This window comes from Lampetra fluviatilis, chromosome 9 (assembly GCF_964198595.1).
Source record: "Lampetra fluviatilis chromosome 9, kcLamFluv1.1, whole genome shotgun sequence".
NCBI lineage: Eukaryota > Metazoa > Chordata > Hyperoartia > Petromyzontiformes > Petromyzontidae > Lampetra > Lampetra fluviatilis.
Window position 1 is genome coordinate 4,144,574 of NC_136283.1, and position 25,300 is coordinate 4,169,873.

Here is a 25,300-nt window from a genome sequence, read left to right on the forward strand (position 1 = left end):
AAGATGAATCCCTGCAGTCACGAACGCTTTAAATCGAAATTTATTTGGCTCCGATCAATTTCCACGCGATAAGCCACTTCGTTGAGCTATCATTTGTGGCCAGGTCGCTTCTGAAAAAGAGCTATACAGCTCAGTGGGCCTTACCTGGTCAAATTTTTTAAATATACATATTTTTTTAGGATGAAGGTCTCGCTCCCCAAGTTGTTATCGCCACCTCTCTCGACCCCACGATGTGAACAATCCACCCAGCAGCTGCACGCGAAGATTCATCGCTCCGCGTCCACTAAATCTCTCCAAGAGAAATGCGCCGCGCTTACGTTTTGCGACGTCTGTATCTTTGGAAGAAAACAATGACACAAAATATGAGCACGATAAACAACAACAACAATAACATAAAGCGCATGGCTGCATTTTAAAATGACGCGCGCTTTCTTTATAACTTAGTTTTGGCCAAAAGCTCACCTACTCCATCTAGAGGTACGAGCCAGAAATGAGAATCTCGAGAAGGAAATACATCTTTAACGCTCGGTTAAGTTACTGTGAACTTGGCTGCCACGTTCCTGCAGCCGAAAAACAAGAGTGACGTGCGGAATCGTCCAGAGCAGATTGTGCGCTCATGTATTGATGTGTTTGGGGTCACTCCGTGGCCGCCGGATAGTTTGACGACAGGGCGCAATATTCCTGCCCACCCTAAGAAGTTCATCCTTCGGTTTAGTACTATTTTTTTTGAAGACGTGTGCCAAAACTGTTACGCCAAGCACCCTCGAAAGCGAGAGATTACTCTGCCGCTATAACCCAGCAGGGTATAACGTCGCCCGTTCGACTCCCTGGACACCGACGTGTAGGTGCATATGTTAAAACGTTGGAGTGAGAAGGATCTGGATGAAGTGGCGATCAGGTGGTTGAGCGACTTGCGTGCAGAGCGGCGTTCTTCATTGCAAGGCCTGACAACACACACCAACACGTGACAACACCCTCTCATCGTGGTGCTGCTGTCAACCCCCAATTGTTTAAAATGTGTGGCGGCACTCCCTCCCACTGATGATGTCCTATCGGTGAAAGTCCCCCCACCCCGGCCCACTGAAAATGCAAGAATATGGTGTGACGAGGTTAGATTTGTGAACATCTATCGAGAGTGGCCAGTTGCGTCATATGCACAAATGCTGCACCGTTTGTGAGTGGTTAATTGGTCAGGGCGCAACATGTGTGAAAGTCGCATTTGCGACGTGGAGGCAAGCTATGGCATTCGGTGAACGCTTTATCCATCAGCACGCTCAAGCACGCACAGAGGCCACGGATATAGCAGAACTTTGATGCTAATATTTTCCCCGAGATTAAATCAAAAGCCAATGTCAAAAGCAGATGGGTGTAATGAAAGTGTGGCATTTTATTGCATCAAAAAAAACTGTCTGCGACGATTAAATTCGTAAGTCCTAGGAAGGCACCCGAGCATAAACCAAGCATTTTTTTTTGTCCCCGAAATCCCACAAAACACTCACGTTTAATTTGCTCCCACCCGGTAGAGCTAAAACATGATCCACAGGTTAGTATTTACATATTTCCGTGCGGATTAAGTTTTTTTGAGGCGGGGGGGGGCAGTTTGCCAGTGGCAGAGGCGGCTTAAAGGCTGAGCGGAAAATGGCATATGGCTCGCATTTTATGTGCACCGCATGCCACAGCGTACACTAGTCGTTCGGCGACATTTGAGGGCTTACGAGCGACAACATTCGAGCGGCCCGCGTGATTTCATAAGACGCCGACAGATGTAATGGTTAGTGCACCACGCTATGCACCCGGTAACCCGAGTTCAGTTCCCAGCCACTACTAACATCAGTGGCGAGTGATGTTATATTTAAATGGTTCATGTCCCACCCCCATCTCCCTCCCCTCTCACCTTCATCACCCCCCCATGACCGACGTGGTGAAGTATGGCCAAACAGCTGTGGATTGACGAGAGAGCTGTAAATGTTGTGACAACCCTCTCAACATTCAGACGCTGTCTCCCCGACAGACCTGGTCTTCATCTGAGGACGGCTGCTTGCGTTGTGGCCGAAACGTCGTGAGAATTATTTTATTATGTTTTATTTTTGTTATTTTATTACTTCCCTTCTACGTGACTTTACCGAAAGAACCAAGAAGATGAACCCTCTCAACATTCCACGGTAGTTTTCTTCACTCGTTTTCAGAGGGGGGGTGGGGGGGTCACTGTGGGAGGGCCGCCACGCATTTGGAACCACTGGGGGGTTGACAGCGGCACGATGTGGGGGGTCATCTTCTTGGTTCTTTCGGTTAAAGTCACGTAGAAGGAAAAGAATAGAAGAATAAAAATAAAACATAATAAAATAATTCTCACGACTCTGTCTTCTCGACAGACCTGTTCTCCACCTGAAGACGGCTGCTTGCGTTGTGGCCGAAACCTCGTGAGAATTATTTTATTACGTTTTATTTTTATTATTTTATTATTTTCCTTCTACGTGACTTTACCGAAAGAACCAAGAAGATGAATCCCCTGCAGTCACGAAAGCTTTAAATCGAAATGTGGGGGGTGTTGTCTGGGGGGGGGAGGGAAGGCCGCAGTAGAGGCCATCAGGGACCGCCGGTGGCCTTGCGATGAAGAAACGCCGTTGCACAGCCTTAGGTGCCGTCCACCCTGAAGGTATAAATCCGCGGAGGTTCATAGAGAGGATGCAATTCGACGGCTTGGGGGCCGTCCATAAATGACGTCACGCACCTGGGGGGGGGGGTCAGACATTTGTGACGATGTGTGACGAGGGGGGGGGGGGAGTTTGAGAAATGTGACGTCACATCAAAATGCGCAACTTTAAATAAATATAGACAACACGTTCTCCTTAATTAAATAGACTTTTTAATAAATGTTTTCTCCTACAACATCAGAGTGCAGCGGCACATTAAATACGCACTACAATAACAATAGTTTAAAGCGATTTGAAGCATGTTTTTTTTTGGGGGGGGGGGCAGAGCTTTGTGACGTCATATTTGAGGGGGGTGGGGGTCTGACTTTTGTGATGCCGTTTGACGAAGAGGGGGGAGGGGGTCAAAAATCGTCCCAAACTCGCGTGACGTCATTTATGGACGGCCCCTTTGTGTGAGTTGGGTGGGTAGGGTCGCGCTCGCGCGTAGCCAGCTCTGGGACCTCCACGCCGTCGTCAGCGCCGAGAGGATTTGAGATCGCGACACGCTGAACTTCTTTCGCACCGCACGTAGCGTGAAGATCGCTCGGGATCTTTGGGGTTTTTGGTTTTAAAATGAGCGGCCGGTTGGCGCAGTGGTTACAACTCGTCTTCTCACAGCGAACACAAAACAATCCCAGGTTAGATTTCCGACTAGGGCGCCTTCGTTTGTGCAGGGAGTTAGCATTATCTCCCCCTGTTCTGCATGAGTTCTCCCCCCATAGCTAAACAAAAACATTACCCAAACAATTCAACCCAAACATCCGAATGCTGATACATTCCCTGCAAATGACTCGTTTGGCATAACGGCAGCATCGCCCCCTACTGCGAACAAAAAACAAACAAACTACTTGGCGGGACCCTCTTGAAAAAGAGTCTTGAGACTCAGTAAAGCATTCCTGAGAAAGCTCCAAATTAAGTTTCATTCCTGAGTAATCAGGCGACAAACGGACAAACCTAACAGTACCATATGTTGACATTTCAACCATCCAGTTTGAGCTGCTGCTGCTGCAGATAAGTCTTGAATCGTGGATGATAACTTCATGGGGCAAGCCGCATTAAGCAAAACAAAATTCACACATTTAGTTTTATACGTTGCAAGAGCTCATTCACGGATGAAGCCAAAGTGAGTACCACATTACCCTGTGCGGGTAACGCTGCATATTTATCGTAGTCACCGGTGTAACGTACGAACGCATCGAGTCATTTATGAAAATCGATCGCGCTTGTGAGACTCAATTATTCACAATGTATACAAAGTACACGCGCATGACATGGTATTGATACGTGTTGGGGAGGGAGGTGAGGGGGGTAGAATATTTTCTGGAGCTCAGCCCCAGTCGGCTCCAGTTGACAGTAAGCCCTGGCCAGCCTTCTTTCTTTCGTGCGGCCGATGATGTGGACGCACAGCAAACGACTCCAATTTCACATTCGGGCGGTCAATCCCAAACAAACCGCGGGCACGAGCCAGCGAGCAGAGTGGCGTCGTTGTGATGTCTCCTTCTTCGTCTTCGTAGATCGGGGGGGGGGGGGGGCATTGCGTCCGCGAAACGTTGCAACGCTGTCCGCATAAACCCCCGCGACCACAGCGCAAGGTGCGGAAGGCCACGCGGTACCAGATGCGCGCGGGTCACGCGGCGCTTAAGCGAGCCGAGTAGATCAGTTGAGGGTGAAGAGGTTAGTTAGTTAGTTAGTTCCTCGTGGCCAGAGTCAATTTGTCAAGATGGGCTGGCTCAGAGGCGCGCGCGTCAATGGGTTCGCCAGCCGTGTTCGCACACAAAGAGCCCCTTAAAAGTGGTGCCTTTGAGGACACTTGCGGGCTAGACTTGGGGGAGGAGAGGGGGGGCAACCTCACAGGTTATTTTGAGGTCCCGTTGCGGTGCATTTTTTGACTCCCATCCGATGGCGAATCACGTTCCCGCAAAGCTCGCAGTAACGACGCGAACGTCGTTGTAAGTGGTGCTGACCGCTACAAATTAACCTCGGGTCGCCGGGATGGTTAGGGTAAGTGGTGCTGACCGCGAAGCTCCCTCCCACCGCTCCACGCGTGGATCACGCGTGTGCATCTAAACATTGAAGGCGACGGATTACAACGGAGGCGACACCGGCAAGCGTAAGTCACAACAGACAGGGGCGAGAGTGGCTGCTGCTGCTGCTCCTGCTGCTGCTGCTGCTGGGGCTGCTGCTGCTGCTGCTCCTGCTGCTGCTGTTGCTGGGGCTGCTGCTGCTGCTGCTGTTGCTGGGGCTGCTGCTGCTGCTGCTCCTGCTGCTGCTGTTGCTGGGGCTGCTGCTGCTGCTGCTGGGGCTGCTGCTGCTGCTGCTCCTGCTGCTGCTGTTGCTGGGGCTGCTGCTGCTGCTGGGGCTGCTGCTGCTGCTGCTGCTGCTGGGGCTGCTGCTGCTCCTGCTGCGTAACACACGAGTCGACGAATTAACAGAGTTGAGTGACGTTTTGGATCAATGCGTGTCCGTCTCCAACGCTGTTGTATTAATGTGACATTTCACGACTGACCTTGCCACGTTTACCACGTCGCACGCCGGGTAAACTTTGTGCTCGTAAAACAACAGCAAAAACACCAAGATAACAATGCCAACTACTACTACTAATAAATAAATAAATAAAAGAATACACGTGCATTAAAAAAATCACGCTTAGGCGTTACTGCGCCTTCTATATTAACATGAATAAAGGCTGCTCAAGCAGTTTGAAATGAAATGTCATAAAGGCACCTGGGATGGTTTATGCATAGTACGTTTCATTAACAACGGAGGGTGGGGGAATAAAAAAAAAGGTGAAACGAATGAATACGGGAGATAACCCGTGATGGACTGTGTTTCCACCCGCAATCAGGACTAAAAAGGCGGCTAAAAACCAACGCGATAAATTCCGCTCGCTCGCTCCGAGCGGCGTGCGGTTTGCGAACTTCCAGCGCACATTAATATCCGCCTGTGATAATGACAGCTAAAGATTGCCTCCCGTCGAGTGACAGTAGAATGGAAATGTCAATTTGGGCGGTAATTGGCCCTGACAGCTCATTTGAATCGCGGCTCGAGGGGAGGGAAGGGGGCTCGGAATGGTCCAGTGACCTCCAAGGATGGGATGAGGGCGTTGACGCCAACTCGATGCGATTCTCAGTCGCCGGTGCTGCCCGTAGCGGCGTAACCTCCTGCGACAACCCCCGAGCCTTGGAGGGCACCGATGGGCTTTTGGGTGGATGACGCGGAGAGAGAATGTGCCGTGCGTGCGTGTGTTGCCTGCCCGTGGGTTTGAGAGCATCGTGGACAGCATCGGCGTATCGGTTAGTCCACCCTGCTACGAACCCGGTGATCCGGATTCAATTCGCGGCTGCAGTGAACTCCATTCCTGAGCCTCCACCGAGGTCGACCCAAACTTTGAAATGATGCTCGCCAAACCACCCCCTTGACGCGTAAGCGATTCTCACGAACTGCAGTTGCAGCCTACACAGCCTGTGTCGGCTACGTGGAGGCTCTGTGTGTGTCTGCAGCAGGCGGCACTGATGTTAACTACCTCGCCGGGCATACGGGAGGTCGTGTGTTCGATCCCGACCCTGACGCCTGTATGCTGAGAAGTTTGCATGTTCTTCCCGTGGTGGCGTGGATTCTTCTCTGGGTTCTACGGGTTTTCCCTCCACGTTTAGAAGCAAATCACGCGTTTAGAGTATTTGGCTGCTATAAATGTCCACGTGATAAGCCACTTCGTTGAGCTTTCATTTGTGGCCAGGTCGCTTCTGAAATAGAGCTCTGAAGTTCAGTGGGCCTTAGCTGATTATTGTATTTGAATGCTGAGAATTATCCGCAATAAACACTACATACGGGGATCAAAGGCTCAGCCACATTGTCACAGGATGTGGCTTTGTGCATTTCGAACTGTTCAATTACTGGCAATGCTTACGTTATTCTTTCAACAACATCCTCAAGTCTAAAGCATGGCTTACAAGTAATCAAGGGGCAGGAGCATGCTTGGCTTCATTACGCACGTTACATCAGCTCAATTACAATCGGTATCATTTCATGTTCTGCTCCTGGGACATGGCTCATAGTGCCAGAGAATGGTCCTGCGTTCAGTTGCAATGTTTATAACATCGAAAAAAAATGTGCGCAAAGTCAAACGTCTGATCCGGCCTTTGGATGCTGATGGCATCGAGTGGAGCAAAACAAAAATAAACCTTCGCCCACCAACAATGTAATTGAAGGCAAACAAACATAATTTCTTTACAATTGCGGTTCCGTTCAAATAACGCGGTCGTTTAGCCGCGCGGTGCACGGCAGTCACGTCGAAATGAAGCTTTGCCGGCATGGGAGCCAGGAGGGTGCCGAGCGAGGCGTCTCGAGACACTACGGACCGTGACCAAATGACGCTGGGTACATGCAATGCGAGCAGGATGAAAAGGGCACTGCACCAGGTAACAGTAGTCACACTTAAACATCCCGGTCACTATACTCTTTGGTTTTTTCGGTCAAGTCACGTAGGTAAAACATAAAATTAAAAATAAATTAAATCACGACGTTTCGGAGGCAACACAAGCTTCCGTCTTCAGGTGGAACCGTCACAGCAAAATCACTGTATCAAGTAAAGAGAGCTCTAAGAGACACGAGGCTATATAGACTTGATACAATAATTTGTTGTGACGATTCCACCTGAAGACGGAAGCTTGTGTTGCCTCCGAAACGTCGTGATTTATTTTATTTTTTATTTTATTTCTACGTGACTTTACCGAAAAAAACAAAGAGTATGGACCCTTGCAGTCACGAAAACTTCAAATCTAGAATCCCGGTCACTGGTTGTGTTCGCTTTGTTCAATTCCATCATCACCCCCACCCCCTTTCCATAATTTTTGTCCGTAAAAGATTGTAGTCACGCTTTGTATATTTTTTATGTCCTTTACGATTTCAAGCAGTTCCCTATTCCTCTAACGTGTGCAGCGCACACCGATACTACTCTGCTGTTTGTACCGCGACCTATGTGAACCGTGCTTGTAACTAAGATCCGTTTCGTGCAGTAAGTAGCATCTGCACCATCGGAGGATGCCCATGAAATAGAGCCTTGCAGCTCATGTGTGCCCTTTCTGCTGCAATAACTTAAATCTCAAATGGGACGACACAAAGTGCTCAAACTCCTGCACGGAATGCAGTAAGGCGTATTAATGTAGTCGCAGAAATAACTACGTCTCGCTGCTTCCACATTCGGCGAGGCAGACGCGTTTTGTGGGGGCTGCCTTCTGCACAGAACCAAGGACAAGAATTGGCGTTTCGTGCTGACGAGCTAACGCTACGCGAAAGCCTGCGAGCATCCCATCGTGCCCGATTGCCCGCGGTGGTCAGACTCAATGTACTGCTGCTCTATTTACATAGCATACGCAGGCACTGGACCGGAAAACGCCGCACAGGGTTTTTTTTTGGCTATCCTGAATTTCTAGAGTCATCCTTAAATTTACACGATTAATGAACCAAATGTAATCTGCGTAAGAATTGAGCATTTCATCATCAGGCAGCTTAAACTGTGTTCAACCGTCACTATTAAGTAAAACAAAATACAGTATATATCTTGCCGTTTGATTTGTACTGTCCCTCGATAGATAGCTACATTTACAAACCAACACTGGTACAAACCTCCCCCAAGTTCACCGAGCCGTATAATTCTTCAGTTTCCACGCCAACCATGATGCATCGGTAACAACTCCAGCAAGAAAATAAAACTGAACCATCATCATCTTCATCAGTCGTCATCACTCCACTGCTGGATGAAGGCCATCCTGAGCCGTGGACATCTCTCACATTTCCGGCAATGCATCAATCCATCGAGTACCTGTCACGGTGGCGAGATGTTAACTCTCTCGCCTGGTATGCAGAAGGTCGTCGGTTCGATCTCGACCCTGATGATGCCTGTATATTTGTAGTTTGCATGTCTCTCTCTCTCTCTCTGTGGTCGCGTGGAGTTTTCTCCACGTTTAGAATCAACGTGCGCTTAGAGTTTCTGACTGCTATACATTTCCACGTGATAAGCCACTTCGTTCAGCTATCAATTGTGGCCAGGTCGCTTCTGAAAAAGAGCTATCATAGCTCGGTGGGTTTTACCTGGTCAAATAAGAATTTCTTTTTTTTTCCAGTAAAATAACTTAATAATTTACGGCACAAAACTCTCACAGGGTGACACAGTTACTGCACGCGCGTTCACGACATGCAGTGACGCAGAGCTGTGCTTTTATTCGAGCAAGTGGCGACTCGGCTTTACAGATGGTGTGATATAACTTGACTTTTAAATAACAGAAAAAAAAACTGTCACTGAGAAGAGAGGACGATCTCAAAATAAAAAAAATGAGAATAGGCTTTTACCCTTTCTGCCAATAAAACAGGAGATGTTAAGACGTGTAAACACCAAATAGAAACCTTTTGCAAGGCATCAAGTTTGCATCAACCAGAAAGGCTTAAACCTATTCTTATTTTTCGTCATTTTTGATATTGGCAAAAAAAGTCCCATAGATAATATCTCAAAATGTTGGTCCATTGACCTTCCTTGCGAAACATTTAGAGTCTTAAAACATCTTCGGCGGGTGAGGTTGGTGTAACGGAGAGATTTTCAAAAGCATTGGTGGTTGAATTTCGATTTAAAGCTTTCGTGACTGCAGGGATTCATATTCTTGGTTTATTCGGTAAAGTCACGTTGAAGGGAAATAATAAAATAATAAAATTTCAGACGCTGTATTTCTGACAGCCCTGTTATTCACCTGAGGACGGCTGCTTGCGTTGTGGCCGAAACGTTGTGAGAATTGTATTTTATTGTTTAATTTATTTTATTTTATTATTTCCCTTCTACGAGACTTTACCGAAAGAACCAAGAAGATAATACATTATTGTTTATATTTACTGTTTAATTTTTGTATTTCCCTTCTACGTGACTTTACCGAAAGAACCAAGAATATTGGTGGTTGAGTTTGGGTGTTTTTTCACGTCTGATAATGGTGCAATGAGTCATCAGTGTTTCAACACAATAGCGATGGTTTATTTTTTTTGGGAGGGATGGGGGATCGGTGTAACATTTGGCCCAAATGTGACTGCTTAAAATTAAAGAGTACAGTACTTGCATTCACCGATGTGTGTTTTGAAGAAAAAGAAGAAAAAGTCAAGACTTTGCAAAAGGTTGGAAACAGAAGTACAATTCTGCTCACACCAAGTGCACACCTACCGGAGATTTATTTTGCACAATCGATGCCTGGCAGAATTACCGCGGCATAAACGCCACACAAAGTGACTGTTTCAGTCGAAACCCCTTAGCGCCCGTTTTTGTGAGCACACCGGGCAAGTGCTGAAATCGTGAATAACACGTTTGGAATATTTACAGTCGCACTCCAAGATTTCATCCTTCCAATGTCAAAACACAGTTAAAATTAAATAGGGCTGTTTTTTTTTTGATAACGTGCACACAGTCGCGCATGCTCTTCTTATTTCATTTTTTTTGGGGGGGGGGGGGGGGGCGGTGGGGCTGGGCGAGTGGGATTTACCGGAGGGTATCTGCGGCGTTGTCAGAATTACGAGAGTCGAACTAAACACTCGTCGTCTAATTTAAAGTCCGGCGACTCCTCCACTTGCGTTCGGTCCGGGCCGCCGAATAAAACTGATTGGAAATTCTAATCGCGCCCCATCACAGCGAAGTGCGGCACAATAAATCTGGTCGGAAATGCTAAAACTTCATTAAAGCTTTGTGATTTAATGCGCTGTTTGTGCAAGGGGAGAGAGAGAGAGAGCGAGAGCCCGCATGGCCTCCCCGTGCCTGATTAGCGCCGGACGCTGCAGATATGCCGATACATGCATGCCGCTGGCCAAGTGCAGATGAAATGCTACCCCCCCCACCCCCCTTTTTTTTCTCCACTGCTCATTCCGAGTGTGACTCCCTGATATCAAAAGCCATTTCGCTATCCCGGAGAACAAAATTTTCCCCGGCACCGCGCTGTAAATTCAAGAAACCCATTTATGGCTCCTTGATACATTTACTAATCCATTTTCCCACCGGTATATATTAACACAATAGCGCATATATAGTATATCGCGGCGTGCATGACAATGCTTTTGATGGCCGGAGGAACACAATGTGAATAATTGCAATGCACAGCCCAAGCAATGCCAACACAGTGCAATTGCGCTCGGCACGTAGCAGGTTAGACGGGTGATTTATTCTTGTGTATGCATGTTAATTTTGTTAAAACACTTAATTAGTACCCTACTTACTAGGCTAATGATAATAAAAAATACGTACTGCTAGTTACATTGGAGTAATTGATGGAATATTCATTTTTTTTACGGTACAATAATTAACACTTTCAGTGACCCAACACAGAGGATGGCATATTAACAACATTAGGCAAATTAAACTAATTTTGCCACAGCGAATATTCCACTTGCTGCTGCTGCTGAAATCCATGAGAGGTGGCGGTGGGCGGTGGAAGAAATACAGAGATGAAAAGAACACATCACCTGGCCTGGCAGGCAGGCTGCTGACCAGCCGTTTGGGGGGGGGGGGGGGGGAAATCTCAGTTGGATTGCCGTCGTCAGAAATGGAGTTTGCATAATTTACCAAAGCGTGACCTTTGTTTCTCCTCGGCCCGTAAAATATAGACTGCGGTGGCCGCGGGTCGGTTTTACGGCGTATATTTAGCCGGAAAAATGAAGTGATCCTCGCAGATAAAGCCGGTGGATGACGGGCCCGCCGATTTATTTGCCGTTTAATTTATACGGCACGCATGCCCGGCTCTTGATTAAACCACTCACGAGAAACGAGGATGCAGAGATTCAAATTAGAGAGTTATGGAGTCGGCAGGAATACGCAGGCGGCCGCGCGCTCTATCTCGCTCGTACTCTCTCCTTAGCGAGCTAAATGTGATGAGGTCGTCAGGGTCAACCAATATGAAAGACCGTCTTATGAAAACTTTGTCGAACGTAATACGGTTTAGCGGCGAAGAGCAAACGCAATATTAAGCGCCGCTGTGCATACGGCAGAGGTCATTGGCACGCTCATCGTCCAGGGTAACATGTTTGTTTTTACGCTTAAGTTGCTTTTCCATTATCGCCCTGTTTAAGAAATGACGGTACAAAATGATTGCGCCATATACACACGCGCGTGCACATTCTTTACAAGCGTGTCAAGTTGAATTGCGGCTGCTTCTGCAGAGTCTGGTTAAGTGAAATAATATAGCATGTTTCTGTTCCCGAGTAAATCGCTAGACTCGATTGCCGATTGACTCCGACAATCAAGTTTTTTTTTTTAAGTCGTATAATATATTTTCATATCTCATTTTGACCATGTATTTTTTTACATATCCAAATTATTCAACTGGAATTTTCTCGGTCCCGTTGTATTTCAATTTTTGAAAACGCAATCCGCCCCCTAAAGCCTTCCGTTTATAGGATGGCAGTGAAGCGGTGGCGAAGCTGCCGAGTGTGCAGGCGGTACAACTGCATCGAGGGCCCCAAGGGCTTGGAGGTGGTCCAGCCACCTGGCCACGTAGACGGGGGAGGAAATCTGACAGAGGGGAACCCCATTTCATTCTTAGCGCCGGGACTCACGCCAACCACGCCGCGCCATTGTATGTACAACTTCTTTCGCACCGTACGTTGACAATCGGAGGTGCGAGGGGGGGTGGGGCAGCAAAAGCCACTGGGCCATCGCCATTGTAGCGATGTGCTCAGCAATCCCTATCTCTGGTGCTAACTTTGTAGGTAAGACTTTAATTTACAGTGGACGAGGGGGGGGGGGGCAATGCTGCGATTCTGCCTTTTGCTTTATTGCAGTCACTCCTGCTCGACTTCGTGGGCCACTCGAGTTGCCCAGCTGCGGGGAATAGGGAGCCGGTTGGGGGTGGGGGGGGGTGGGGGGCATGCGGCAGCTGTCTGTTAAATTGTCCTGCCAAGCGAAATTCATTTGTGGAACGGCCACATGCGAGGGGCCAGGCTTTAGTGTCTGCCCGCGTTCGAAGGACCTCGCTCCAGGAGGGTAATCACTACACCTCCACGTTTCCAGTGTACGAGGTCTAAGGGGGAAACACAACATGGATGTAGCAAAAGATCCCCTCCCGTATAGCCTCACCAGACTTGCTGGGGCAAGTGCTGTGAGCGTGGCACCTAACTTTCGATTTAAAGCTGTCGTGACTGCAGGGATTCATCTTCTTCGTTCTTTCGGTAAAGTCACGTAGAATGGAAATAATAAAATAATAAAAATAAAACATAATAAAATAATTCTCACGACGTTTCGGCCACAACGCAAGCAGCCGTCCTCAGGTGGAGAACAGGTCTGTCGAGAAGACAGAGTCTATTACGTGGATCAACGAGCGTAGTCCCACACCCACCTCTGGTTTGTCCAAACGCTCTCTTTCAACTCAACACAGGGCTACAGAGATCTTCTCTGTCAGCCTGTAACCGGGGCTCTGAAAAAACGTCGCCCTTACCATGGCTGTCGTTTATAGCCATGGTCAAGCGTTGGCTAATCACCGACGAGGGCGTTGCATTTTTACAAATATACCGTCACCAAAGCAAACAAAAAACATGTATACGTTGCCGTGTCATATGTAACAGTGCGTTGTCCATCACTCACTCACTCAGGCCATCTGTTAAGTTGTGTGTGAATTGCTGAAATGAGATCACATGGGTTTGAATCGTTAAAAGAGATGCCAGGTGCGCTATTATCACAATGCTTGGCTCAAACGCAATACTCGCAACTGCTAGTGTGCACGCATATTTGTGAGTATTCATCCAAAGCGTTTCGCAAACGGTCAGAAATGTGGGTAGTGTATGCATTTGCGGTATAGTTTCAAGCGACGTTCCCATCGATGTATGAAAACACCAATAAACATGGGCCATCGTTGGGAGTCAAGGACCACATAGCACAATTCGTGAAAGGATGGTCGAGTGTGTTTAATATTATGCAAGAGGGTTTTCGGTTAGATCGCATAAATATACGTGCCATTAAACCCGCCACCACCCTAAACAGCCAATTAGTAAGGTTAACCCAACCGATAATGGATATCCGTAATAATTTGTATGCATATTACCCCCCCCCCCCCACCTCAGGCCTTCACACGTGATTGGCTCGCAAGAGACGACATCACATGTATCCCTCTATTTAAGACCGAAACAGGAGGATTTCTCCACAACTCTGGCTGCCGTCTGATGATGCTGGTTGTAATTACTGGCAAAACGTCGTACTCGGAGTGTAAATGTTGTGGGTTTACTCTCCAACACGCCGGTTAGTGCTGTACTAGTGACGAATTGGCGAGTTTTATTTACGTTGACACAACCTGGGTTTAACGACACATTTATATGTTTACGCGATCTAACTCAAAAACCTATATTATGGATAGTCGAGTGTACTGCACCTATCTTCTGTACCATAAACAGTAAAGCCCTGCTGCACGACTGGCAAAATGAATGTTCCGCATCTGCGAGCGGGCCAAGTGTACACTAAATTTCGATTTAAAGCTTTCGTGACTGCAGGGATTCATCTTCTTGGTTTTTTCGGTAAAGTCACGTAGAATGGAAATCATAAAATAATAAAAATAAAACATAATAAAATAATTCTCACGAATTATTAGTAGACAGTCAGACTCTGTCTACTCGACAGACCTGCTCTCCACCTGAGGACGGCTGCTTGCGTTGTGGCCGAAACGTCGTGAGAATTATTTTATGTTTTATTTTTATTATTTTATTATTTCCATTCTACGTGACTTTACCGAAAGAACAAAGAAGACAAGTGTACACTAATCGATACAAATTAATGTCAACAAAAATACATGGATAACACGTAAAAGCACAAGCCCACTAAAAGATCATGTACGCTCTCAAGATCTCCTAGAGTCCATCGCCCTCGTGTGGAAAGAAAATCAATAATGCAGACTCAACACAACGCTCGGATTGCAATAATTAATATCACACGTTTTAATATCGCACAATTGGACTAATGTGCCAATGTACTTCAGTTAAATGAGCGCAGCTGATGAGAAGCGCGCGCGATTAAAAGCAGGGCACGAAGAGTGACACTTCTTAAGTTTTATTCCACGTGAACATATTTACAACAACAAAGAAAGCGTTCGGCGATATAGCTCTGAGTTGCTATCGTCGAACATGTGATAACACGTTTGTAATAAAACAATATGTACAAATCAATATGTATAACTTTTCATTATTAAAATAACAGGGACACGTACTTGCGCTTGAATAGTGAAATTGAACGTCTCAGAGTAGAAGCGGGCTCATGATGAAGCCCACCCGAATAAACATGATTGCAAGTTATTAAAAAAATATGTCGGTTTAACACGTAGTAGGCGTTCGTGACCAATATTATCCATAATAATTTTTTGGAGTACATCGCGTGAATTTCAGTGCCATTAAGCCCGCCGACACAGCAAATTAGTGAGGTTAATTCTAGATTTGAAGCTTTCGTGACTGCAAGGATTCATATTCTTAGGTTGTTTTCGGTAAAGTCACGTAGGTAAAAAATGTAAATTAATAAAAGTAAAATAAAACAAAATAAAAAAATTCACGACGTTTCGGAAGCAACACAAGCCTCCGTCTTCAGATGGAACCGTCACAGCCACGACAGCTGTATCAAGTAAATGAGAGATCACAAGAAATACCACCCCGTATATATAATGGTTGAGGGGGGAAGGGCCAGGAACGGCACACTTTTTATTAATATGGTAAGGTGAGGCTTAAGACTAAGAATAGACTGCATTACAAAGGACAGGCTTTGTTATGGAGAGGTGCGGTTTGTAACTAACACCTAGCATACATAACAAAAGTGTGAAAAAAGAAAGCAAGTAAAAACTAAAACTGGTAAAACAACAAAGTGGCTGTCTATCAATAACCTGTAATAGTTGTCTGTAGTAAGGTTAACCCAACCGGTAATGGCTATACATTGTAATTTATATACATACATGATCCCCCCACCCCCCTCTGGCCATCGCACATGATTGGCAAACAAGTGACATCACATTTTTCCTGCTATTTAAGACTGAAACAGGAGGATTTCTCCACAACTCTGGCTGTCGCCTGATCATGCTGGTGTAATTACTGGCGAAACGTCGTACTCAGATTGTAAATTTTATGGATTTGCTCTCCAACACACCGGTGTGCTGAACTAGTAACGATTTGGCATATTCTGTTTAAGTGAAAACCCTTACTAATTGGCTGAGTCGGGTGGTGGCGGGTTTAATGACACGTATATTTACGCGATCCAACCAAAAAACCTCTATTATGGATATGTGTAGGCGTTCGGATATTAATGCAGGTAGCTCACTCAACCCAAAGTCTTGATAACAATCATCATCGTAAAGTTGCACACTTTGCTTATTGTACGAATATTCATTCCAATAGATACAGCCCGATAATTATCAAAACACCATAATGTGAAGAATGTGAAAAATTGGAGCTTAAAAAAAATTGCATTCAATTGGAGCAACCTCTCTTCGTCTTTTGTTCTCAAACCATATTAACCTCCACCCCTTACATTTAGTTAAGCGCTGCTATAATGAATACTATTTAATATAGCGACAATTAAATTGAGTAAAAATACATCTATAAATATACCGGGCAAAATATGAAACACCACACAAGTCACAATGCATGTATTTCTCACTATGTAGACCTTTACATTTTAAGTTACAAAGGAACACATAGCAAACGTGAACATGATTGAAATGTTACATTCACCTGAATTCAAATATACATTTAAAAAATCACGTCAGAGGAATTTAGAATCATGAAATGTGTGAACCGTCATTTGGAGTAAACACCACTATAGCAGGCACATGTTTTAATTAGCATACAAAACATTGAATTTTGAGTTGAATATGCAGACCTTTTTTATTTACACGTTACTAAAAAATTGAATGGATAACATAAGCACGCTGTGCACTGGAAACAACAGCACGGAAAAAGCAACGCAGCCGTCAATACATATCTGTTCCCTTATAACGCCGCGTGCTATTTTCATGCCAATTGGATTTAACGCGATTAATGTATGGGGAACACATTTTTTTTAAAACGTGGATGCGAATTGGATGTAACGCGATTGAGTGAACGGTACTACGTTGCGCGAGTAGGAATGAGGGGCCGTACGGCAGCCTCGGCGTAGAATCACACGAGGCGGGATACTGCTGGATACTTCCAGATTCTACCCACGCGCCTCAGTCTTTGTTCAGCCTGCATATGCAACTCACGTGTTCTCGCGGACTGTGCTTTACCCTAATAATATATATTAGTATAACACGTAGGCGTTCGCGACCAATATTATTCATAATTAAGGTTTTTGGGTTAGATCACCGTAAATAAAAATGCGTCGTAACCCTCCACCACCCGACACAGCCAATTAATAAGGGATTTGTAGTAACTAATTGGCGTTTTGTTTAGGTGACAAATCCCTTACTAATTGGGTTTGTCGGGTGGTGGAGGGTTACAACACATTCATACTTACGCGATCTAACCCAAAAACCTTTATTATGGATATATTACAACGCGATTTTTCCATAACGCGGTGTTCTTCAGGAACGCAACGACTCCCGCGCTTATAAAACACGATTGTACAACAAGAGTAACGGCTCAGCACGATCGCTCTACCACAAATACAGTCAACACAGCCCAATTCACCGCAAGACCTGCTGACCAACACAAAGGTCCCATGAACCATTACCGATGAATAAAAGGCTGATAAATATTGAGAATGTAGCTTTACCATAACGAAGAGTGCAAAGATCTCCCCCCCACCCCCGCCCCGCTTGCTCCAGTATTGCCGACAAAGGCTGTTGGGGCAAGTGCCATTAGCACATATGAAGGCCAGTGATGTGCAGCACACAAGGAGGGGACGGTAGTGTGGCCAGCACCACGCAAGGCTTCCATTGCATTACCTGACGTTTACACACCGCACCGGGTCATCGGTTAAGGCTGAGGCGATCAGAGAAAAAATTAACCCGTAAAAACAAAGTTTTTCACTATAAATCCTTTATATGCGTGGCATCGGTTTTATGTTATTCGTCATTTCTGTTTTTTCTTGAGTAAGAGTTTCATTTGTATCACATTGGTATTTTAAATTAAATGACTTTTTTTTTTCCTAAAAAGTGGAACATTTTTGAAAAAAAATTTCACGAAAATAAATTGTCACGCACAACGAGTCTGTGTGCAAAATGTCAGCTCGATTGGATCACGGGAAGTGGGTTAAAAAACGACCGAAAGATTTGCACGGTCGTAAGCACGCAAGCAAGCAAGCGAACTTAATATAAAGGATTTAAAAAGGCCCAGGACTGGTTCGGATAATAAACCACCGGTGTTAGCCGTGGCGGGGATTCAAACGCAGGGCTTCGTCTGCGCAGGGCGCTTTCTAAACCAAACTACCGCTGCCCTCCACAACGTAGACACACACACACGCAGTGAATGAGGCATTCACTTCCAAGGCATTGTATTTAGTTGCCAAGCAATACTTTGTCGATTACAAAAATAAATGCTTTATAGAAGACTACATGATAGCGCCCCTTTGCTTCCTGAGTGGTATAATTAAGATAATGGAACGAAACCTTTTTTTTTACAATAAAGATGCAGGGTTGCTTGCATTTTGGTTACGATTAAGATTAAGTGGTCCCATAGGCTGCAATGCAAACATTCTGTTCACAACAATGTGGACTACAAAACAGTCCCTGGCTTTAAATGAACACTCTGCGATCCATGTATAGATACCCCACTCAAGTAACACACTGTACACGAAACATTTTATTTTAAAGCACCACCTACACATCTTCCAACACACTTATTACAAACGTTGAACATTCTCGTCTGTGAGATTGCAGAACCACTGCTTGGGCAAAATTGAAATAAGGTGTTGAGGAGTTTCACCAGAAAATGTACGTACGTTTAACTACTTTCACGCCATATGTAACCAACCGTGATGAAAAATAATAACGGGGTATCTATAAATGAATCGCCATGTGAAACATACTGGGGGTTCGCACGGAATGCCTCGTGTGTATTATAAAAAAAAACTAAGTCACCAAAACAAATAAATCGTGTTTAATAGTATCAACTATCAAGTCAGACGGGAAAAGAAAAAAAGAAAAAATATATTTTCCAGGTAGAAGCCATTTTGTACATTGTCAGACATCGTTTGAAATTGTATTTTGTTACAAAAGGATGATTCAAAGGTGAGTTTGGTAAATTTCTTTATAAGAGCAGAGTAAATTACATTTGTGTATGATTTTACGTCTCATAAGACTAACGGTAACGTTGTTCAATCGTTATTATAAAACTACAGTATGGATTCTTTTGATATGTTCTATATACATGTGTGCAGGAGCGTTGTACGCGATCAGTAGCTTTAACCTCACCACAAAAATATAAGATTAATACTTTGAATGTTTTTATAGTCAGGTAGACTGCCAGACGCAGACAGACAGACGAAGGCAGACAAATGATTAACTTTCCAGTTAGCGGAAGGTAAGATGCATTCATGAATTCTTCGTTGGGAGGCGAGGGACCCAAGTCAAATGCAGTGCTCTCACACGACGCTGCTTCTGATACAATGTCGGCCCGCTTGCTATAATGCCACTAGCTCAAATCTTCCTCCCTCCGTTTCAAATACTGTAGCGTCTCCAGCGCTGCTTTGTAGCAGAAGATGTACTGCTCCTGCAACAACAAGAGGGACACGCGCACACGCGCACACACGCGCACACGCATGCATTTGTGACGGTTCGCCGAGGTTCAAGTTTGGCTCGTAAACGCGCGGCGGTGTCAGTGGGGTTGTGTGCGTAACGCAGTTCCGAGTGATGAAGCGACGAAACTTGGCCGTACCAGCGTCTGCACCATGCCATAGCGCTGGGTCCTCATCTCTCTCACGATGTCGGCAATGTTAAACTGACGGGAAAAAACGGAACAGACAGAACACACGCGCTCACATAAACTAACAACAGGACCTTTAAATTGCTTCGCGAGGAGCCGCCAATAACAGTGGCATTTTTAAACGATGCTCAATTTCGCACAGGTTTTATAATGAGTTTGTAAAAAAAAAAGACTTTGTATGTTCAACAAACATACGCCGGACGAAAATAAAATCACATTTAATTGGAATGCATTGCACGTATAATTAGATGTGAAATATGAAACAAAAATGTACAAAGAAATATGCGAAGGATTGTTTTCTAGCTGCGTACGGATATAAACGTGTAAACAAATGTGTCATTTAAATTCAGGACAATGTGTTACGTAAATAAAACCGCAATTCATAAGCAGAAGTAAAAAAGTTTCTGCCATTGCAAAACAAAACTACCACACGCACACACACAACAGAAGACACTCCACTAAAAGTTGCACACCGATGACCTTCACTCACCACGCATCTCACACACACAGCTGACATTACAAACTGGAGTCGCATGGCCGGCGACCTTCATCGCGAGACCTCACGCGATCATTCGCGGCGCCGACCGTGCCCACCGCCCCGCACCCACTCCCCCCCCGCCTCACCTCAAGGCCGTGGTCTATGTGTGCCAGCACCGCGTCGAGGCAGATGAGCGCGCCGGACCGTCCCACGCCGGCGCTGCAGTGCGTCACCAGGGGCCCCGGCTCCTCCTCCTCGTCCTCCTGCTCCTGCTGCTGCTGCTGCCCCTGCCCGGCTGACGTTGGCCCGGTGACGGCGGCGCCGGCGGTGGCAGATGGAGCGTCGTCACAGCCTCGCGAATCGGGCTGGGAGGCGAGCGCGAGCTGCAGGCGTCGCGCGAAGCGCAAGAAGCGCACGAGCGGTCCGGCCGAGGCCGGCGCACCGTGGTCGGGCCACTGCGTGAACTGGAGCTGGGTCACTCGCTGACGAATGCCGGTCTGGACAGGGGAGAGGGGTCGCGGGCGGGGGGTCGTGAGCGGGGGCAGCGGGAAATTATTAACGTGTGTTACATATTTATTTCTTTACAGACCCTCCCCCCACTCCCGTCACCTTGTTGCTATGCCACTGCTGGATAAAAGCCTCCTCCCATGCCGTGTCGATCGTAATTCGATGACACGAAGGTTCCTGGGGTGACCGGGCTTTTGCCAGCGCCGTGCCCAATTATTCATTTATTGCTGCATAAGATGAGCTGGATGTAAGTGGATGTCAGCGCACCCCCTTGTGAGCGAGTATATGTGTGCTTATATCCAAAATGTGCTTGTACCAAAAATTGCTCTGTACCTTCCCCCACCTGTGTAATGTAGCATACGTTGCTTGTATCAGAATTGCTTTTACAAAGCCGTGCTCACACATGCAGCGTCGATGCGTTGAAATATCACGCACAGAGCTTACACATTGTAACGGTCGAGGCTACAGTGGCGTGCTGGGAAAAAAAACAAAAATTTGGTTTGGAAAATAAAAACGTTGCTTTGTGGCTAAACACGACGTAACAAAAGACTGCGCAAGTGGGGCGCACAGCGCCGCACGCTCGCAGAAAACACAGGGGGTAGCAGAGGGGGGGGGCCCAACATCCAAAAACAAAGGAGATGGAAAGAAGGGGGGGGGGGGAGCACCACACGCCTTGCGAACCTCCACTTCGGTGATCATGATCACGCGGATGCAGAAGCTCTTGAGCGTCTGCTGCTGCTCCAGAACCAGACGGTAGGGCCCCACCTCCGTGGCGCGCGATCGCGACTCGGGCCAGTAGCGGTGGCACTTTGCCCGGCCCAGCTCCGTCTCGAGAGTGAGCATGGCGAGGACGCGCGCCCGCTGCTCCCACACCATCTGCCAGAAGTGGGCGGCCGTGTGCGGCAGCGGCCCCTGGCACGCGATGTACGCCAGCGCTGCGTCGCCCGCGCGCAGCGCCACGTGGCTCGCGTTCATGTAGTCGTCCTCGCGGCCCGACAGGGCGACGCGCGTCGCGTCGACTGCGGCGGCGGTGAGGAGGAGCGGAGGTTGGCGGTTAAAAAAATTATATTTTTTTTACTCGAGATTAAAATGACGTCCTGTGTATTTGCTTGAAATAAGGGTGATTTCGCAGCGCGGAAAGGAACGGACAACTGTAATGCCAGTGGACAACGAGGGCGCATTCTGAAGTGGCGGCAGAGGATGACCTTGCTTGCTTTGGCTGAGGTCACCATACTATACTGCGCTTGGACCACTGCGCTAACACTCCATATAAATATCCTGTAAACATACAGCCCTTTGTCACTCGAGAGCCGGACAATGGCCTGCTCGCAGTGGGCATAGCCGGGGTTGCTTAAATCACACATCGCCACTCTGCCGAGAGCGCGTTCCGTGAAGAAGGGGAGCAGTGAAGTACAGTACAACAATGGATTGTGCTGCACCGCCCGCCACTGCCCACAGCAGCCTATAACACCAGTTAAGCCTGGTGGGTCGCCTCTTCCAAGCACTAATTCACATTGCACGTGATCTGGTGAAAGACTTACGATTATAATCACCATGTCATAACAATAATGCATAAGCTCACCGAGTCTCAAGACTAATTTTATGGATTGGCCACAAATAACCAATTTGTGGCCAATTCCATTTCAGAGATTTTGGCGAATGAGAGTACCCAGTGAAAGCCGACGTGTCTGAGGAGGTGACATTCAAACCTCTGGACAGTTGGGTTCAAGAATCGACTGCTGTGCTGCGACCTCCTGGCCTTCTCACAGCCCGAGCCTTACAAAGTATGGAATTTGCAGGTAGCCTCCCATAACTGTGCCAAGCAGGCTCAACCCCGTGCGGCTCCTAAGATCCGCTAAGTTCAGGTGCGTTCAGGGTGATTTTGGTCACAGGAATTTACGATTCTAAACAAAGAAAAAAATATTTCTATCGACTGTACAAGGAGACAATTTTATTTTAAAAAATAACGATGCTCTCGTGTTTTTTTTCCTCCCGTAATAATTGCTTGCTTCCGCTCATTTCTCCTGCCAAGCATAGCACGCGGGAGTGCAACGGTGTCATTGTCATGCAAATTCTTACAGGGGAGGACATTCCGATAGCGGTTCCGATCTCGATTCTCCACAGCAGACGCCACTAAGCAGCCGTCCCGCGGGGTCAGATTACACAGCCTCTGCAGAAACAACAATGGAAGAATCCCCGCATCGTCACAGCGCCATCCGCGCAACATCCACCACATCGCGGCGACCGAGAGAAAACTGACGTATATTTTTTTCGCGGGTTTCCACATATCATGAATGGAAGACGGCAAAATGACCACTTGCCTGGAACTCCTTCTCTGGTCCTTGCAGTGCGATGTGCACTTGCAACTTATTGATGAAAGCCTCCAGCTCGGCCCCCGTGTAAATGCTGTCCGGTGGTGGCACAGCCAGAGGGAGGGCATTTATCGCCTCTTCCGACACGATGTCTGGTCCCAAAGAAACAATTACGGCCTCTTCAAACAATGTGCGATGTGGAAAAAGGAATCACAACGTGTCCATACGCATCACAACGTAGCCTTCAAATCATTGTCATTTACTTCCGGGCTTCATTTTCATCCAATTAAATGTTTTACAAAAAAAAAATACATTTAACACGTAGGCTTTCGCGACCAACATAAAAAAAATAGCAATGAATAACAATTGAATGATTACCAATCTATATAATTACAATACCCTCCCCCTCCTTGCCTCGAATCACTGCACCAGATTTAATTGAATTAAATGATGACGTCACCCTTATGCTGCTCTATTTAAGACCGGAAGCAACAGGAGAGCTTCACCATTCTTGCCCGATGAAGCTGATTGTAATTATCAGCGAAACGTCGTACTACTCAAATTTTAAAATGCTGTTGATTCTCTCTTCAGCACACCGGTGGGCTAAAGATGTCAATTAATTTGTCCTTTGAAAACGTGACACATGTTTTACTGTTTGGTCGTGTCGGGCGGTGGAGGGTTACAACACATTTATAAATAACGCGATCTGACTCAAAAACCTATATTATGAAAAAAATACATGACTTAATGTTTTACACGCCTTCACAGCCCACAGCACAAATATTTACATCCCTTCGTCAATCCACTGCTGGATGAATGTTGTCCCACACCGTGCCAGTAGCGGGTGTTACACAGTGGGTTAGTGAATGAGGCGTGGCCCAGGAAAGGCTTAGGTATCACTCGCCACCGCTGGTAGCCGTGGCTGGGCATCAAACACAAGTTGCCGGGTTCACGCTGCAGTGTGCTAACAACTGCACCACCGTTCCAGCCCGGGCCTAATATCCTGAATGATATAAATACATATATATAAATAGTACAGTAGTTACGACAACATACGTTAGTTGGAAATATTTGCAAATTTGAAATATGAGCGCAGCCATTTCGTCTTAGTACCAGCGGTTAATGCTTTCGATCCAGGGGCTTTAGAGGTGACGTTGGTGCATCATGGGAATTATGACACTCCAAAATCCACTGAGCTGAGGTACCCAGGAAATGGCGGGTACAGCAAGTGGGTTTGTGAACCCAACTGGGCAGACTTTTGAAACGTTATCCCCTCAAAGCATGGGGGGGGGGGGGGTGACGACTAGCTTACCAAAAACACACCCTCAAAATGAATTGGTCAAACATTGTAATTAAGTGTCCTGAAATAGTCTTGAGACTTGATGAGCATTTTTTTTTTTTACATATTTTCTTACAATGACCTCTGCGAGTAAAACCGCGAGGAGGGACGATGGCCGGTGGTCGACACTCACGCCCAACGGAGGGCACTCTACTGCTGCGGAGATGGAATGGCGAAATCCAACTCGCGTGCAGATGCCGGATGCAACGGCTGCATCGCGGGAGTGTGCGAGGAGTGACTGCCGCCTGAGGAAGCTTTCATCCAGCAGTTGATAGATGATGGCTAATTATAAAAACTGTGATCGTTCGTCACGTAAAGATACAGCCACGTTTGCAGATGTGACTTGTAATTCTGATCCTTACCACCCGTGTATCGATTGTTCAAAGTTAATGTGCAATGTGATTGAGGAACTGTGGTTTTTTTGTTGTTTTTGCTGCATTACCCCAAGATTGCATTCAGTGTTGAAAAATCGGCAGGAATTGATGTACTTATACAATTTGAACTGTTCTACTTTATCACTTTTATTTATTTTGACTTTCTTACCCTTCTTATACTTTGCACTTAAATCTTTTTTTTTATTGTTTGTTGTTACTTTATGACCCATAATTATAATAAGAGTTTTTTTGGGTTAGATTGCATAAACATATAAATGTGTCGTTAAAACCCGCCACCACCCGACACAGCCAACCAGTAAGGGTTGTCACGTTAACAGAACGTGGCCAATTCGTCACTAGTACAGCAACACCGGTGTGTTGGAGAGCCAAGCCACAACATTTACAATCTGAGTGCGACGTTTCGCCGGTAATTACAACTAGCTTCTGGACTCATCTTCTTGGTTCTTTCGGTAAAGTCACGTAGAATGAAAATAATAAAATAAAAACATAATAAAATAATTCTCACGACATTTCGGCCACAACGCAAGCAGCCGTCCTCAGGTGAAGAATAGGTCTGTCGAGAAGACACAGTCTGAATGGATTGTTTAATTTTTTTAATTTTATTATTTCCATTCTACGTGACTTTACCGAAAGAACCAAGAAGATGAATCCCTGCAGTCACGAAAGCTTTAAATCGAAATTTAACTTCTGGACAT

The 25,300-nt window shown here is 46.3% G+C and overlaps 1 protein-coding gene across 2 annotated transcripts in view; it reads right to left on the minus strand.

Moving 5' to 3' along the window:
- Positions 1-18,273: 18,273 nt before the first annotated feature.
- LOC144934136 (tyrosine-protein phosphatase non-receptor type 13-like) overlaps positions 18,274-25,300 on the minus strand; it is an 81,722-nt gene continuing 74,695 nt past the window's right edge. For both annotated transcript variants that reach the window (XM_078859604.1, XM_078859603.1), the window contains exons 41-46: positions 22,881-23,023; positions 22,639-22,729; positions 21,241-21,578; positions 20,199-20,549; positions 19,527-19,589; positions 18,274-19,361 (exon numbers count right to left, since the gene is read on the minus strand). In XM_078859604.1, the coding sequence (XP_078715730.1) occupies positions 19,284-19,361; positions 19,527-19,589; positions 20,199-20,549; positions 21,241-21,578; positions 22,639-22,729; positions 22,881-23,023 (1,064 nt within the window). In that variant the 3' untranslated portion in view covers positions 18,274-19,283. The remainder of the gene's footprint in view (positions 19,362-19,526; positions 19,590-20,198; positions 20,550-21,240; positions 21,579-22,638; positions 22,730-22,880; positions 23,024-25,300) is intronic.